General features: G+C 34.6%; 1 protein-coding gene and 1 pseudogene across 2 annotated transcripts in view; one reads left to right on the forward strand and one right to left on the reverse strand.

Moving 5' to 3' along the window:
* Rasa2 (RAS p21 protein activator 2) overlaps window positions 1–13224 on the forward strand; it is a 111873-nt gene that overhangs the window by 41473 nt on the left and 57176 nt on the right. For both annotated transcript variants that reach the window (XM_026385071.2, XM_026385072.1), the window contains exon 5: window positions 8803–8879. In XM_026385071.2, the coding sequence (XP_026240856.1) occupies window positions 8803–8879 (77 nt within the window). The remainder of the gene's footprint in view (window positions 1–8802; window positions 8880–13224) is intronic.
* LOC113180188 (anaphase-promoting complex subunit 13 pseudogene) lies at window positions 11789–12048 on the reverse strand (annotated as a pseudogene).

Below are 13224 nucleotides of genomic sequence, written 5' to 3' on the forward strand. Positions count from 1 at the left end.
AACCAGTATAAATTTTCTAAAGGATTTAGGGCTCTAGTTCTGAAAAAGTAGAAATCTCTATAGTATAACTCTTAGAGATAGTTATTAGAGGTTAATACTGGGACATGGTTATACATATAAAACTCATCTCTGAAACATAAAGATTCTAAAAGCAACATTTACCTATTAGATATCATATTCACATTTTAAATTTGCTATAGGTTATTTTCATGACTATGGGTTGCTAACCTTTGCTGTCATTTTTGTCTTAAATGATAATTAGCTAGTAAGAGTTACCTGCTATTTAAAATAGATTTTAGAAGGAAGAGTATGTTAGGAAGTAGAAGGGATGCATAATACTTTTCATATTAATATGGTGCCATTGGGAATATTATTGTGCTGGCCAAAAACTGAACTGGGAATACAGAAGTTAACTTTGTGAGTCTAGAAAAGCTAGAAAAGTAGCCCATGATTAATACAGATCCCAGTTGTTGGTTGTTTTGTTTTGTTTTAAGTTTGCTTGCTTATGTAAACTTTACAAAAAAACATTTGGAAAAAGTAAGAGCAATTGATGAGGACAGTAGGAGAAAGCTATGAGATAGACTGAGTTTGGCAAGGATTCTAATAATTGCTTTTATATATCATTATATACCAAACATGGTACCAAGTATTTAATATATGTTATCTCATTTAATCTTTACAGTAACATTATGAGGTAGGTAATAATACCTCCATTTTACAGATAAGGTAAATGGAATTCACAGAGATTAAATGACTTCTCTACAATCACAGAACTACTAAATGATGAAGCTGTGATTTCAATAGAGATCTATCTGATTCTAATACTCCTAACTACAGTCTTTCTGACCTTTTAATACTCTGTACTGTTAGTCATAAAAAGTCTTTAGCAGATTAGGAGAGTTACTTAGGTAACATCTAAAAATAGAATAGACGCCTACTCAAATTAGCTCAAACAAGCATTGTACAGTGGTGTGTTCTGGTAATCACAGCTACTTGGGAGGCTAATGTAGGAGGATCACAAGTTTGAGGCCAGCCTGGGCAATGGTGAGTCCCGTTCTTAAAATAAAATTTGAAAAAGAGCTGGTGATCTAGCTCAGTGGTAAGAGGGCCCCATGATTGGCATTCAGTCCCCAGGACTTAAAAAGTAATTAGCTCAGAGAAAAAGGAAGGGGCATTGGAAAGTTCCTAGGGAGTTTTTCTGTTTTGGGTTTTTGTTTATTTGTTTGTTTTGCCATGGTCTGAATCCAGTTCTTTCTCTCTTTTTCTTTTTTTAAAATTTGTTCTACATGACAGTAGAATGTATTTTAACATATTACACATACATGGAATATAACTTCCCATTCTTATGGTTGTAATGGTATGAAGTTACAGTGGTTGTGTATTCATATATGAACATAGGAAAGTAATAGCCTATGCATTCTACTATCTTTCCTATTCCCATCCCTGTCTTTCCCCTTTGTCTAATCCAGTGAACTTCCGTTCTCCCCACATTATGTGTTAGCATCTACATATCAGAGAGAACATTTGGCCTTTGGTTTTTTTTTGTGGGGGGATTGGATTATTTCACTTAACATGATAGTCTCCAGTTCTGTCCATTTATCGGCAAATGCCATAACTCCATTCTTCTTTATGGCTGAGTAATATTCCCTCTGTGTGTGTGTATGTATAAATATATATGTGTGTGTGTATTTTCTATACATAAATACACACACACACACACACACACACATTTTATTTATCTAACTGTTAAAGGGCACCTAGGTTGATTCCAAAGCATAGCTATTGTGAATTAAGCTGCTATAAACATTGATGTGGCCATGTCACTATAGTATGCTGATTTTAAGTCCTTTGGTTATATGCCAAAGAGTGGGATAACTGGGTCAAATGGGGGTTCCATTCTAAGTTTTCTGAGGAATCTCCTAGTGAGCTTCTTGAAATGTAATTATAGGAATGTCACTATGGCTACCTTGAGTAAGAGAGTTATCAAGCATTTGCAGAGAGGCTATATCTTAAGTGGAGGTTAGGTTATGACAATAGCAGAATAGAAAAAATTGATATGAATTAAAATTGTTTTTGAAAAGACTTTAATTTCTCATAAAGCATACTAGAGCGGTTTGGTTTTTATTGACCACCACATAAAATAGTTGGCTTACATTTGGGGCCATGGTGGAATGAAAAATATGTACTATATTGTTAAACCATAGACCTCCACTTAATAACACTGTAAGAGGCACGCGGGAACTGAGACTCCTGATTCATTTCTTCCTACTTATATACCCACTGTGCTGACTGAGTACAGCTATTCACTGTTTAGTTTTTTTTTTTCTTTCACGTGTGTTTACACGTGAACACAACATCTATTTTGTTTGTTTATTTTTATGTGGTACTGAGGATCTAACCCAGTGCCCCACAGGTAGGGAGCAAGCGCTCTGCCACTGAGCTACAACCCCAGCCCCTCCTTTGATTTTGAAGAGTGAATAGTTAATGTTTTCTCTTTCTAATGAAAAGGAAAGGGAAAAACATCATTTAAAGATAAGATTCCATTGTATTCTTCTTGTATATCCATTGAGACTATATGTCTGTTCCTCTGCTTCTCTGTGAATCTATTCTCCTGTTTATAGACTTAATCCATGTGACCATATAGCCCCCTAACTCTTGAAGATCAGATTTAGCAATTCATAGAATTGGACAGATTTGGGTCAGATGTCCACTGAAGTCTAATTTGATATGGTTAGAGGAAAAGCATTGGAGGGCAATACATTTTAGGGCTTTGCTCCTTAAGAAAGTGGTTTGGGTCCAGCATGGTAGCTATACCTGCAATCCCTATGAATTGGGAGGCTGAGACAGATGGATCACAAGATTTAGGTCAGTCACAGCAATTTAGCAAGACCCTGAGCAACTTAGTGAGATCTGTCTCAAAAAATTAAGGGTTGGAAATGTAGCTTAGTAGTAAAGCATCTCTGGGTTCAGATCCTCAGCACTTGATTCTTCTACCTTTTATAGTTTTCCCCTCTGGGTTGAACCATTTTCTTCATGCTGCTCTGTTTTGCCTTCAGACTCCACAGTGATTCAGAGGGAAAGCACAAATGGCTCGCATTATCTGTGACATCATATCACTATGTCTAATGGACACTTTTCAGTACTCTTATTTGATCTTTAAACAGATTTTGATTCTGGGACAACAATTCCTTAAATTTGAAGGATTCTTTCCCTTTGTTTCTGGTCCTGGTCACCAGTCTACTTCAGGTGATATTCTTTTTCCATATTGATTGCCACATAGGTGATGTTAGTATGGATTGTGTGGTGCTTTCTGTAAGTCCTCTTTTGTTTCAGTGATCTGCAGCCATGCTCTTGGCCATTAGGTCCTGGAACTCACAAAAATCTTCTACATATTTTTCCATTCTTTACTATTAGGTACTATGATAAAGAACATGCTTTACATTAGACTGATTAAGCCATATCTTCCATATTGAGAGTTTACTGCTTTTGTTAATTAAGTGAGTTTGTCTCACACAGCTTGTACAAGCAGAATCTAGATGTAATGTCAGTCATATCCTTTTGATGCAGTTACTTAAGTTGCTGAGTCTTTTCCAACAAGCTTAACTTGAATTTCTGGATCATGCCATAAGCTTTTGATTGTTTTATCATTTTTTAAACATGGTCTCTGCTTTATCTGTTTAGACAAGTATTTAAAACAAAATGCAGTGATTATAGCTAGTAATTCATATACCAGTTTCTTAAAACAGTTAAGACATAATGAATATAAAAGCATAGTTTATTATTGCAAGGTTTTTTAAACTTTATTTATAAATTTGTATATGTAAATAACAAAGGAATGAGCCATCCTACATCACAATAAATACTTAAGGAGAAAACAAGTCCCACTGTAAAGAACTACCACTAATATAAGAAATATGTAAAACCTTTATTTTGCTTTTTTTGACAGGAATTATGTTTAAAATTACTTACAGAGGTAATTTGTATATATAAAAACATCCTATTCGCTAGGTGTGGTGGCACATGCCTATTATCGTTATCCTGGGAGGAGCTCCTTGGGAGGCTGAGGCAGGTGGATCACTTGAGCCAACGAATTTAATACCAGCCTGGATAACATAATGAGAACCCTGTCTTCAAAAAAAAAAAAAAAGAAAGAAAGAAACTATTACAAATCCAGAAGTTTTGATGTTCCTCATATTTCTTTTTTCTGACCACTTGAAACAGTTCTTTTATGTGGAAATGGTTGTTAAAATTTAGTGATTTTTAACTTAAAAATGTTTAGACTTGAGAGACTTTTAAATGCATATATTGTACTGTGCCCAAATGCCTCTCTTCATCTGAGTTTCCCCAAACTGTATGCGGAATTTTACATGTAATTCTATATGGCTCCCAGAATATACATAATGTAAAGTTGAAATGATCACAGATATTTCTATGTAAAATTTTTGTAAAATTAATTGAAATAATAAAGTTAGCATACAAAAATATTAAATCTTCAGACAGTATCAGAGTAATATGAATTCCTAAAAATGCTCCTTAATACAAAGGAATGTAATTTAAAATATATCAGCCTAACATAATAATTAATGCTATGAAATTCACATAAAATAATACATTCTAGAAATTTGTTTTATTTTAAACTAGAAATATACAAGACAGGGGCTGGGGTTGTGGCTCAGTGGTAGAGTGCTTGCCTGGCATGCATAAGGCATTGGGTTCCATCCCCGGCACCACATAAAATAAACAAATAAATTAAAGATGTTGTATCCATCTTTAAAAAAAAAAGATATATACTGTACAGTGCCACGTACTTTATCTTCCAACATTTCTTGACACAGGTGAAAAGTGCCTCATTGAACTTCCCTCAGGAGATTAAATAATTTAAAAAAGCATTTGAGTCCTAAATCACCATTTCATGTTTATCATCAAACATGCTGTGGTTCCATGTCAGAGTTTTACTATTCTTTGTAGGTAATGTCTGTTTTCTGTAGTTGCTTTTAGGACTTTCTTTCTTTATTATTGTACCAGGGATTGAACCCAGAGGTATTTAACCATTAAGCCCCTTCCTCAGCCCTTTTTTGTATTTTATTTAGAGACAGGATCTGCTAAGTTGTTTAGCACTTTGCTAAGTTGCTGAGGCTGGCTTTGAACTCCCTGTCCTCCTGCTTAGGCTTCTGAGCTGCTGGGATTACAGGTGTGCTCCACCATACTGGGATAGCACGTACAATCAGTTCTTACCAGTCTTATTGTGCTGTGCCTAGTTGTAGTTTTCTTTCTTTTTTTTTTTTTTTTGAGAGAGAGAGAATTTTTTAATATTTATTTTTTAGTTTTCGGCGGATACAACATCTTTGTTTGTATGTGGTGCTGAGGATCGAACCAAGGCTGCATGCATGCCAGGCGAGCGCACTACCACTTGAGCCACATCCCCAGCCCCTAGTTGTAGTTTTCTTTATGTTTATCCTATTGTGTGATCCTAGGATTTCTTGAATCTGTGACTTGATGCCTTTTATCAAGTTTCGAGCAATCCCAGGCAATTATCTCTATCCACTTTTTTTCTAGCCTATTCTTTCTCTACTAGAATTCCAATTACATTAATAGTACACTAATTAACTGTGTTTCATATATATCTCTTATGCTTTTCTTCTTTTCTGTGCTTCATTGTGACTTAGTATTTTCTACTGACTGACCTGTCTCACATTTTGCCAATCTTCTTTTCAACTGTGTTTAATCTAAATATGTCTTCATTCTGGCTATTGACTGGTTCTAAATTGTTCATTTGATTCATTTTATAATTCCCAGTTACCTTCTGGATTTTCCATTTAGCTTTCTATCTTTAAAAAATCTTAAAAGATAGTTATTTTGTACTCTCAATCTCTTGTAAATATGTTGTTCTTGTCATTTTTTTTCCTTATGGTTCTAATCCACTATTCCACTATAGTGGAATTTTAAATAGATTGGAAATAATCTAAGGCTTTTCCCCAAAAAAGATTTATGATAGCACACCACAAGCTCTTTCTGTTCCATTGATCAGAACTGCATCAGATGTCTATTCTTGGCCACTGTTCTTGGCCTCAAGGGAGGGTAGATAATATTATATTTTTATGGACTCATAATTATCCCCTCAAAAAAGGGGCTTCATTTTCTATAATTCAGGCCTATAAAATTATGACAAATACAAGTAAAACTGAAATTTTGCATGAAATAGCCAAGAAGACTAAATTTTTCTGAAATGTTTATAGATTTGTTTTCCTAACAATTGAAAAGTAGCCTCAAATAATTTGATGCTTTTGTTCATTTTTCTTTACTAACAGCAGTACAGTAGTAGAAACTTTGAATATCTAGATTGATAGTAAAGCTCTGAAATTTTAAAGCAAAAAAAGCAAAGCAAAAATCCAAAATCCTTACTAAAGATAACTTCTGTCAATTTTTGGTAAATATATGGCTGTGTGTGTGTGTGTGTGTGTGTGTGTGTGTGTGTACATATTTATGTGTATTGAGGTTGTTTTTACAAATTAATGCATTATACATTTTATTCTGTTGCTTCTGTGCTAAGTTTAATGTAACATGTTTCCATATTTATGTGTTCAATGAGGGTTTTGTAGTTTAGAAATTATACTTTCCTTAATTTAATTCATAAAGCTTTTCAGTTTTAATGTTTCGTATCTGCCTATTCTGTCCCTACTGTTTTCTTGACTAGGTTATACATAATTATGTCATTACTGACTAATACCCAAGGAATGTTCTGCTTGACAGGCAGTGGGAGTAATGAACATACTACATAGGCTCTGACTCGGTTGTAGTGATTCCTGGTAGACTCCATTAAATATCTCTTTACTTTTAGCCTCAACAATACTGATTTTAGTTATGAATAAAATGGTTATACTTTTTTCTACTCTCTGGGTTTTTAAAAAATTTTTTTAGTTGTAGATGGACATAATACCTTTATTTAATTAATTAATTTATTTTAATGTGATACTGAGGATTAAACTCAGTGCCTCACACATGCTAGGCAAGTGCTCTACTGCTGAGCTACAACCCCAGCCCCTCTACTTTCTGTTTTAATGGTGATTAGAAATACAGTAGGTCTTAGATGTTTCCTGCAAGATGGTTGGGAGTACTTTGTTATCATATAGTTTCTATTATAAAATGGTACATTTTAAAATAGAAAAACTTTTTTGAGATGCAGATGTTTGTACAGTTGGCTAAAGTTCCCTTGTTAGCTAAGTAACTCACATGCTGGCATGACAGAAAACATGACTTAAAATTCTAGTTGAATGATATTATAAATTATTTCATTGTGGATCTTTAAGGTCACTCTTGAATAGCAGAGCTTGTGAATATTAAAGGCAGGAATAACAGAAGACCCTACTTTGTAAATTATATATGATTTCATAAACATTCGTGCCTAGATTTTTAGTGAATGATTCGTTTCATTTGGTTCCAGCTCCACCTGTCTGTCAATTTTATTACAGCTTATGACTTTTTTGCTTTAGAGCTTAACTTTTTCATGCAGACTTTTGTATTAGGATCCGTCAATATTTATTGCTTATCACTTAACTCTGCATCTAACCCTGAACTTTATAGCTACTGGACCTCAGATTTCATTATTATATGACAAGACCCATAAAATAGGGCAATTCAGGTTGGAATCTTTGAAAGAATGTCTGAAAAGGGTTGTTCAGAAGAACAGTGATAGGTAATAAACTTACTGCCTCTGATGAAATCACTCGCATCATCAGCCCATAGACATCACTCCTCTGTAATCTCTACTTGGCACTATGCCAGTTTGTCTTCTCAGTTGGGTGGAGGTAATCTAGCACTAATTCTGTTCACAACCTGTTTAGAATTGTTCATAACCAGTGGAAGGGAAGACAAACCAAGCTCTAGGTTACATTGTTCCTAAGCCTTTAATTTTTAAGAAAGTGACAGTTCATGTTTCTTTAAACTTACTAGATATTATTATTATTATTATTATTACTACTACTATTATTATTATTGTTTTGCAGTTCCATCTCTTAGTGGCTATTCAAAAAAGTACTCCTTTATTTTTCTCTCATCTTTCCATCAACATCTTGGCAATATGTTGTTGTCTTTTATTTGTTGTCTCCCTAACTAGTTGTATACTGTTTTTTTGTGTGTGTTTTTTTTTTCTTTTGGGACGCTCAGGATGTTGCACATGGTAGGCAGGCACTCTACCACTGAGCTATATCCCCAGCCTTTTAAGCTTCTTGTAAATAGTAAGTGTGTCTTAGATGTCTGTAGATTCCTACTTGCTCCTATAGTGCCTCACTAACCTTGTAGGTATCCCATTAATCTTGATTAGTTGATAAAAGTAATGATTAACAAACAGTCTTACTGGATTTAACTTAGAGTTTTATTGTTTTAGAATTATGAGATTTTTTTTTTTCTTTTTATGGTATTGCCTCAGTTCTTATTGCTGGTTTATCTTCTCTAATAAAAACATCCTACATTTTATAATTTAATTTCATTTAAAATTTCCAAAAACATAAGTAATATCTTTCTTTTTGATCTATGATAATTGAGGTATGTAACATTTTATTGAACAGGGCATAAAATTCTTAAAATTAAATACCATATTTGATACAAACATTTGACTTTTTATATTTTTAAGAACTTTAATTTACATCAACAGTTATTATAACAAATAGTTTGGTCAAAGCTATGTGCTACTGAAAAGTCAGTGTATAATTAAATATGGGTACCATTTGAAAAAGTACATACTTTTAGTTAATATTTTGTCAGCAAAATAGACTACTCAGTTTATAATTTTTTTTGTCTTTATAGGGTAAAGTTCACCTTGAATTAAAGCTGAATGAACTGATAACAGAGAATGGGACTGTGTGCCAGCAGCTTGTTGTACAGTAAGCATATTTCTTTTACTAAAATCAGATAGAACTAATTCTTCATTTTGTGTTTTTAAACCAACTTCTTATTTTAAATACTTCAAAAATGAAACTCTGGGCTAGGTGTGTAGCTCCAGTGTGAGAGTGTTTGCCTGGCATTCCTCGGGCCCTAGATTCAATTCCCAGTACCACAATAAAAAGAAAAAAGAGCCAGGCACATTGTCGCATACATATAATACCAGCAGCCAGTAGCTTGGGAGGCTTAGATAGTAGAATCATGAGTTCCAAAGCCAGTCTTGGCAAAAGCAAGGTGCTAAGCAACTCAGTGAGACCCTGTCTCTAATTAAAATACAAAATAGGGCTGGGGATGTGACTCAGTGGTTGAGTGCCCCTGAGTTCAATCCCCTGTACTAAAAAAAAAAAGAAAAGAAAAAAAGAAAAAAGAAATCCTGATGTGTCATTTCTTTACTCAGTTCATATTTAGTTTATTTTTCACATATCTAGTCTGTTGAGATTATAATGAGTCATTAATTCATTCAACCAGTTTTTATTTAATTGGGTTAAATGATATATAGAGGCATTAGAGAATGACAGGATCACAGATAAGGTAGCTGCCTACCTGTTAGTGCAGACTTGGAAAGGCTTTTTAGAACAGGACCTCTAGAAACACCCCAAGCTTTAAAGACTGTAGGGCTAGAACCTGATGTCCATGCTGAGATGACCACATTGATTGCCACATACTTTGGATTTCTTTTTACTCTTTTTACCCTTAGGTCATTTTTTTTTTTTTTAATCATGCAGGCTCTAATCTCCTGTTTTAGCCTAACCTCCTCCTCCTCCTTCCTTCCCCTCTACATCCTCTCATTGTGGGTTACCAACTGATAACCTTCGTTCTGAATGCTTTCTCCATCTGTCCTCAGTTGATATCTGAATATCTCTAAGGTTCTGAGGCCCTTCTACAGCCTTCTCAATCTGAGTCTGTGTTAGTTTCTATCATACCCACATACCTTAGGGCAAGGCTGTAGAAGAGATGTTGTGTTCTTATGGCTGCTCCAAACTATAACTTAATTGTGAAAACTCCAGCTGCTTTGAGGCATTTTCTTTACATATTAATGTATACATATCTAATACTATGTATGGTATTATTTAGTTAATTTTTCCTGAAAAGTTCAAAAGAAGGTTGCATACATTATGTCCTTTATCTCTTAATGTATCAGTATGTATTTCCTAAGAATAAGGATAAATCCTAGATGACTCCAGTTTGGTTACCAAATTCAGGAAATTTAACATTGTTGCAATACTTTAATTTATAGTAATAGTTAAATATTTGTTTGCTATTTTTTCCCCTAGACTGAGAATATGTAGAGAAAGTCCTTCTGCTACTTCCTTTCCTGTTTCTATTTGTTTATGATAGTCATTTAAAATGCAGTTAGTTGAGTTGGTTTTGTTTGTTTACATTCCATTTTAGATTCCCCAACATCCTTGTTGGTTTAATTTTTTTTTAATTATTTATTTTTGAGTTGGACATAATAGTTTTATTTTGTTTATTTTTATGTGGTGCTAAGGATCAAACCCAGGGCCTTGAATGTGGTAGGCAAGCGTTCTACCGCTGAGTCACAACCCCAGCCCTAATTTTATTTTATTTTATTTATTTTTTAAAAATATCTTTATATATTTACTTATTTTTATGTGGTGCTGAGGATCGAACCCAGTGCCTCACGTGTGTGAGGCAAGTGTTCTGCCACTGAACCACAACCCCAGCTCCCTAATTTTATTTTTGATATATAGAATATTAGCATGATTTCAACAGCTAAAATTGTACCAAAAGGCATTCAATTCCACCTAGCCCTAGGCAACCACAGTCTGATTTCTGTACCTATAGTTTTTGCCTTTTCCAAAATGTCATATTAATAGAATCATGTAATATGTATCTTTTTGTCTCCTTTCATTTACTTAGCACAATGCTTTTTTTTTATACCTTTGTTTTATTTATTTATTTTTATGTGGTGCTGAGGATCGAACCCAGGGCCCTTGAGCCACAATCCCAGCCCCAGCATAATACTTTTTTTAAAAAAAGTTTTTTTATCATTAGCCAAGTGTAGTGGCCCATGCCTGTAATCCCGGTAACTCAGGAGACTGAGACAGCAGTATTGCAGGTTTGAAGCCAACCTTGGCGACTTAGTGAGACCTCTTCTTACAAAAAGGAAAAAGGGGCTGGGAGTGTAGGTTAGTGGTAGAGCATCCCTGGGTTAAATCCCCAGTACCACAAAAATTTTTGTTGTTGTATAATAATCATTCAGAATAGTGGACTTCTTTGTGACATATTTGCACATACTCATAATGTAATTTAATCAATTTAATTCCCTGGAGTCTCTCCTTCCATTCCCCTCCTTCCCCCGAGATCTTCCTCTATTCAACTAGTTTCCCTTCTATTTTTATGAGATTCCCCCCCCACCCCCCCCGCTTTCTCTTAATTTTTCTTTCTAGCTTCCATGTAGGAGAAAACATACAGCCCTTGATCTTCTGATTTGGGCTTTTTTCACTTAACATGAAGCTCCACAGTTCCATCCATTTTCTTGCAAATGATATAATTTCTTTCATTCTTAAGACTGAATATATATATATACCACACTTTAATTATTTATTCATCTGTTGTACATCTAAGCTGTTTCTGTAGTTTGGCTATGATGAATTGTGCTGCTATAAATATGGGTATGCATATATTTCTGTAGTATACTGACTTTAATAATTCTTTTGGGTAAATACTGAGAAGTAGTATAGCTGGATCATATGGTGGTTCCATTCCTAGTCTTTTGTGGAAGCTCCATAATGATTTCCACAGTGGTCATACTAATTTACATTTTCACAGACAGCATATGAGTTTCTACCTGCTACTACATCCTCACCAGCCTTTATTATTTTTTTATCTATATACTTTTGAAAAATTTATCTATGAGAAAAGAGCTAAGAGGCCAATGGGGGGAAACATTCTCTTGGAGGTACTGTAAAGCCAAGTCTGTCCACTGCATTTCTTGTTCTTTCAAGATTCTGTGGTGACACTTTTTCTTGTTCGTTTCAAGAAGTTCATTCAGTGGTATTGCAACATCCTCATAAGGCAAATTGTCTTCTACCAAATGTTATCAATCAAATCTAAGATCCTTCCATCTCTCTGGACCTCATTATCCATTTTTCTGCTGTTTTTCTGCAGCTTTGACCTTGTCAGATCGTATAAACTTTTCTCAAATCAGTGCAGCTTCAGCAGGCTTTCTGCCCTGAATTCTTCTTGTCTGCTGCTGGCCCACTGCAGCACCTTCTTCCTCTGAACTAGGTCCTTGGCATCACATGACCCGCATCCCTGGATAGCTTTTTTTTTTAAATTGTAGATGGACACAATGCCATTTATTTATTTATTTATTTATTTATTTATTTATTTATTTATTTATTTATTTATTTATTATTTTCTGTGGTGCTGAGGATTGAACCCAATGCCCCACACATGCCACGCAAGCACTTTACCACCTACAACCCTAGCTTCCTGGATATCTTATTTTTTGTTCTTGATAATCGTCATTCTGACTGGAGTGAGATGAAATTTTAACGTAGTTTTGATTTGTATTTTTCTGCTGGCTAAAGAGCTGAACAATTTTTACATTTGGTCATTTGTACTTCCTTTTGAGAAGTGTCTATTTAGTTTGCCTACTTATAAATGGGTTATTTATTTATTTTGGTGTTGACATTTTAGTTCTTTATATATTCTAGATATTAATCCTCTGTCAGAAGAGTAGCTGGCAAAGATTCTCCTATTCTGTAGGCTGTCTGTGCTATTGTTTTCCTTTGCTGTATAGAAGCTTTTTATTTTAATGGCATCCCATTTATTCATTCTAGGCATTATTTCCTGAGCATTGCTGCCTACTCCTATATGTTAGAGTGTTTCTGGTATGTTTTCTTCCAGCAGTTGGAAAGTCTTTGATCTTTTTGAGTTAATCTTATGCAGCAGGAGATGGGGATCTCTGTTCAATCTTTTGTGTACGGATATCCAGTTTTGCATGTTATAGTATAGGAGGTACCCCTTCTCTTCTCGAGAGTGAATTCTTATATATGATACATTCTATATTTGATCTGTTTCCCCCACTCAAGGAATAACTCCTTCAGTTATGCTTTCTTTCTCTAGTTTTATCAGCTTTACCTTATCCCCTATGTGTTCTAATATCTACCATCCTAAAAGGCATGCCTCCCATACCTCATGTCTTCTTACCTCACACATCTTCCACCCCCAGCTACACCTTCCCCATTTCTCTGCTCTTCTTTGAAGGAAAACTTCTCAAAGAAAAATAGATATGGGGTGAGAGAGAGAAAATACTAG

This window comes from Urocitellus parryii, chromosome 2 (assembly GCF_045843805.1).
Source record: "Urocitellus parryii isolate mUroPar1 chromosome 2, mUroPar1.hap1, whole genome shotgun sequence".
NCBI classification, from domain to species: Eukaryota; Metazoa; Chordata; class Mammalia; order Rodentia; family Sciuridae; genus Urocitellus; species Urocitellus parryii.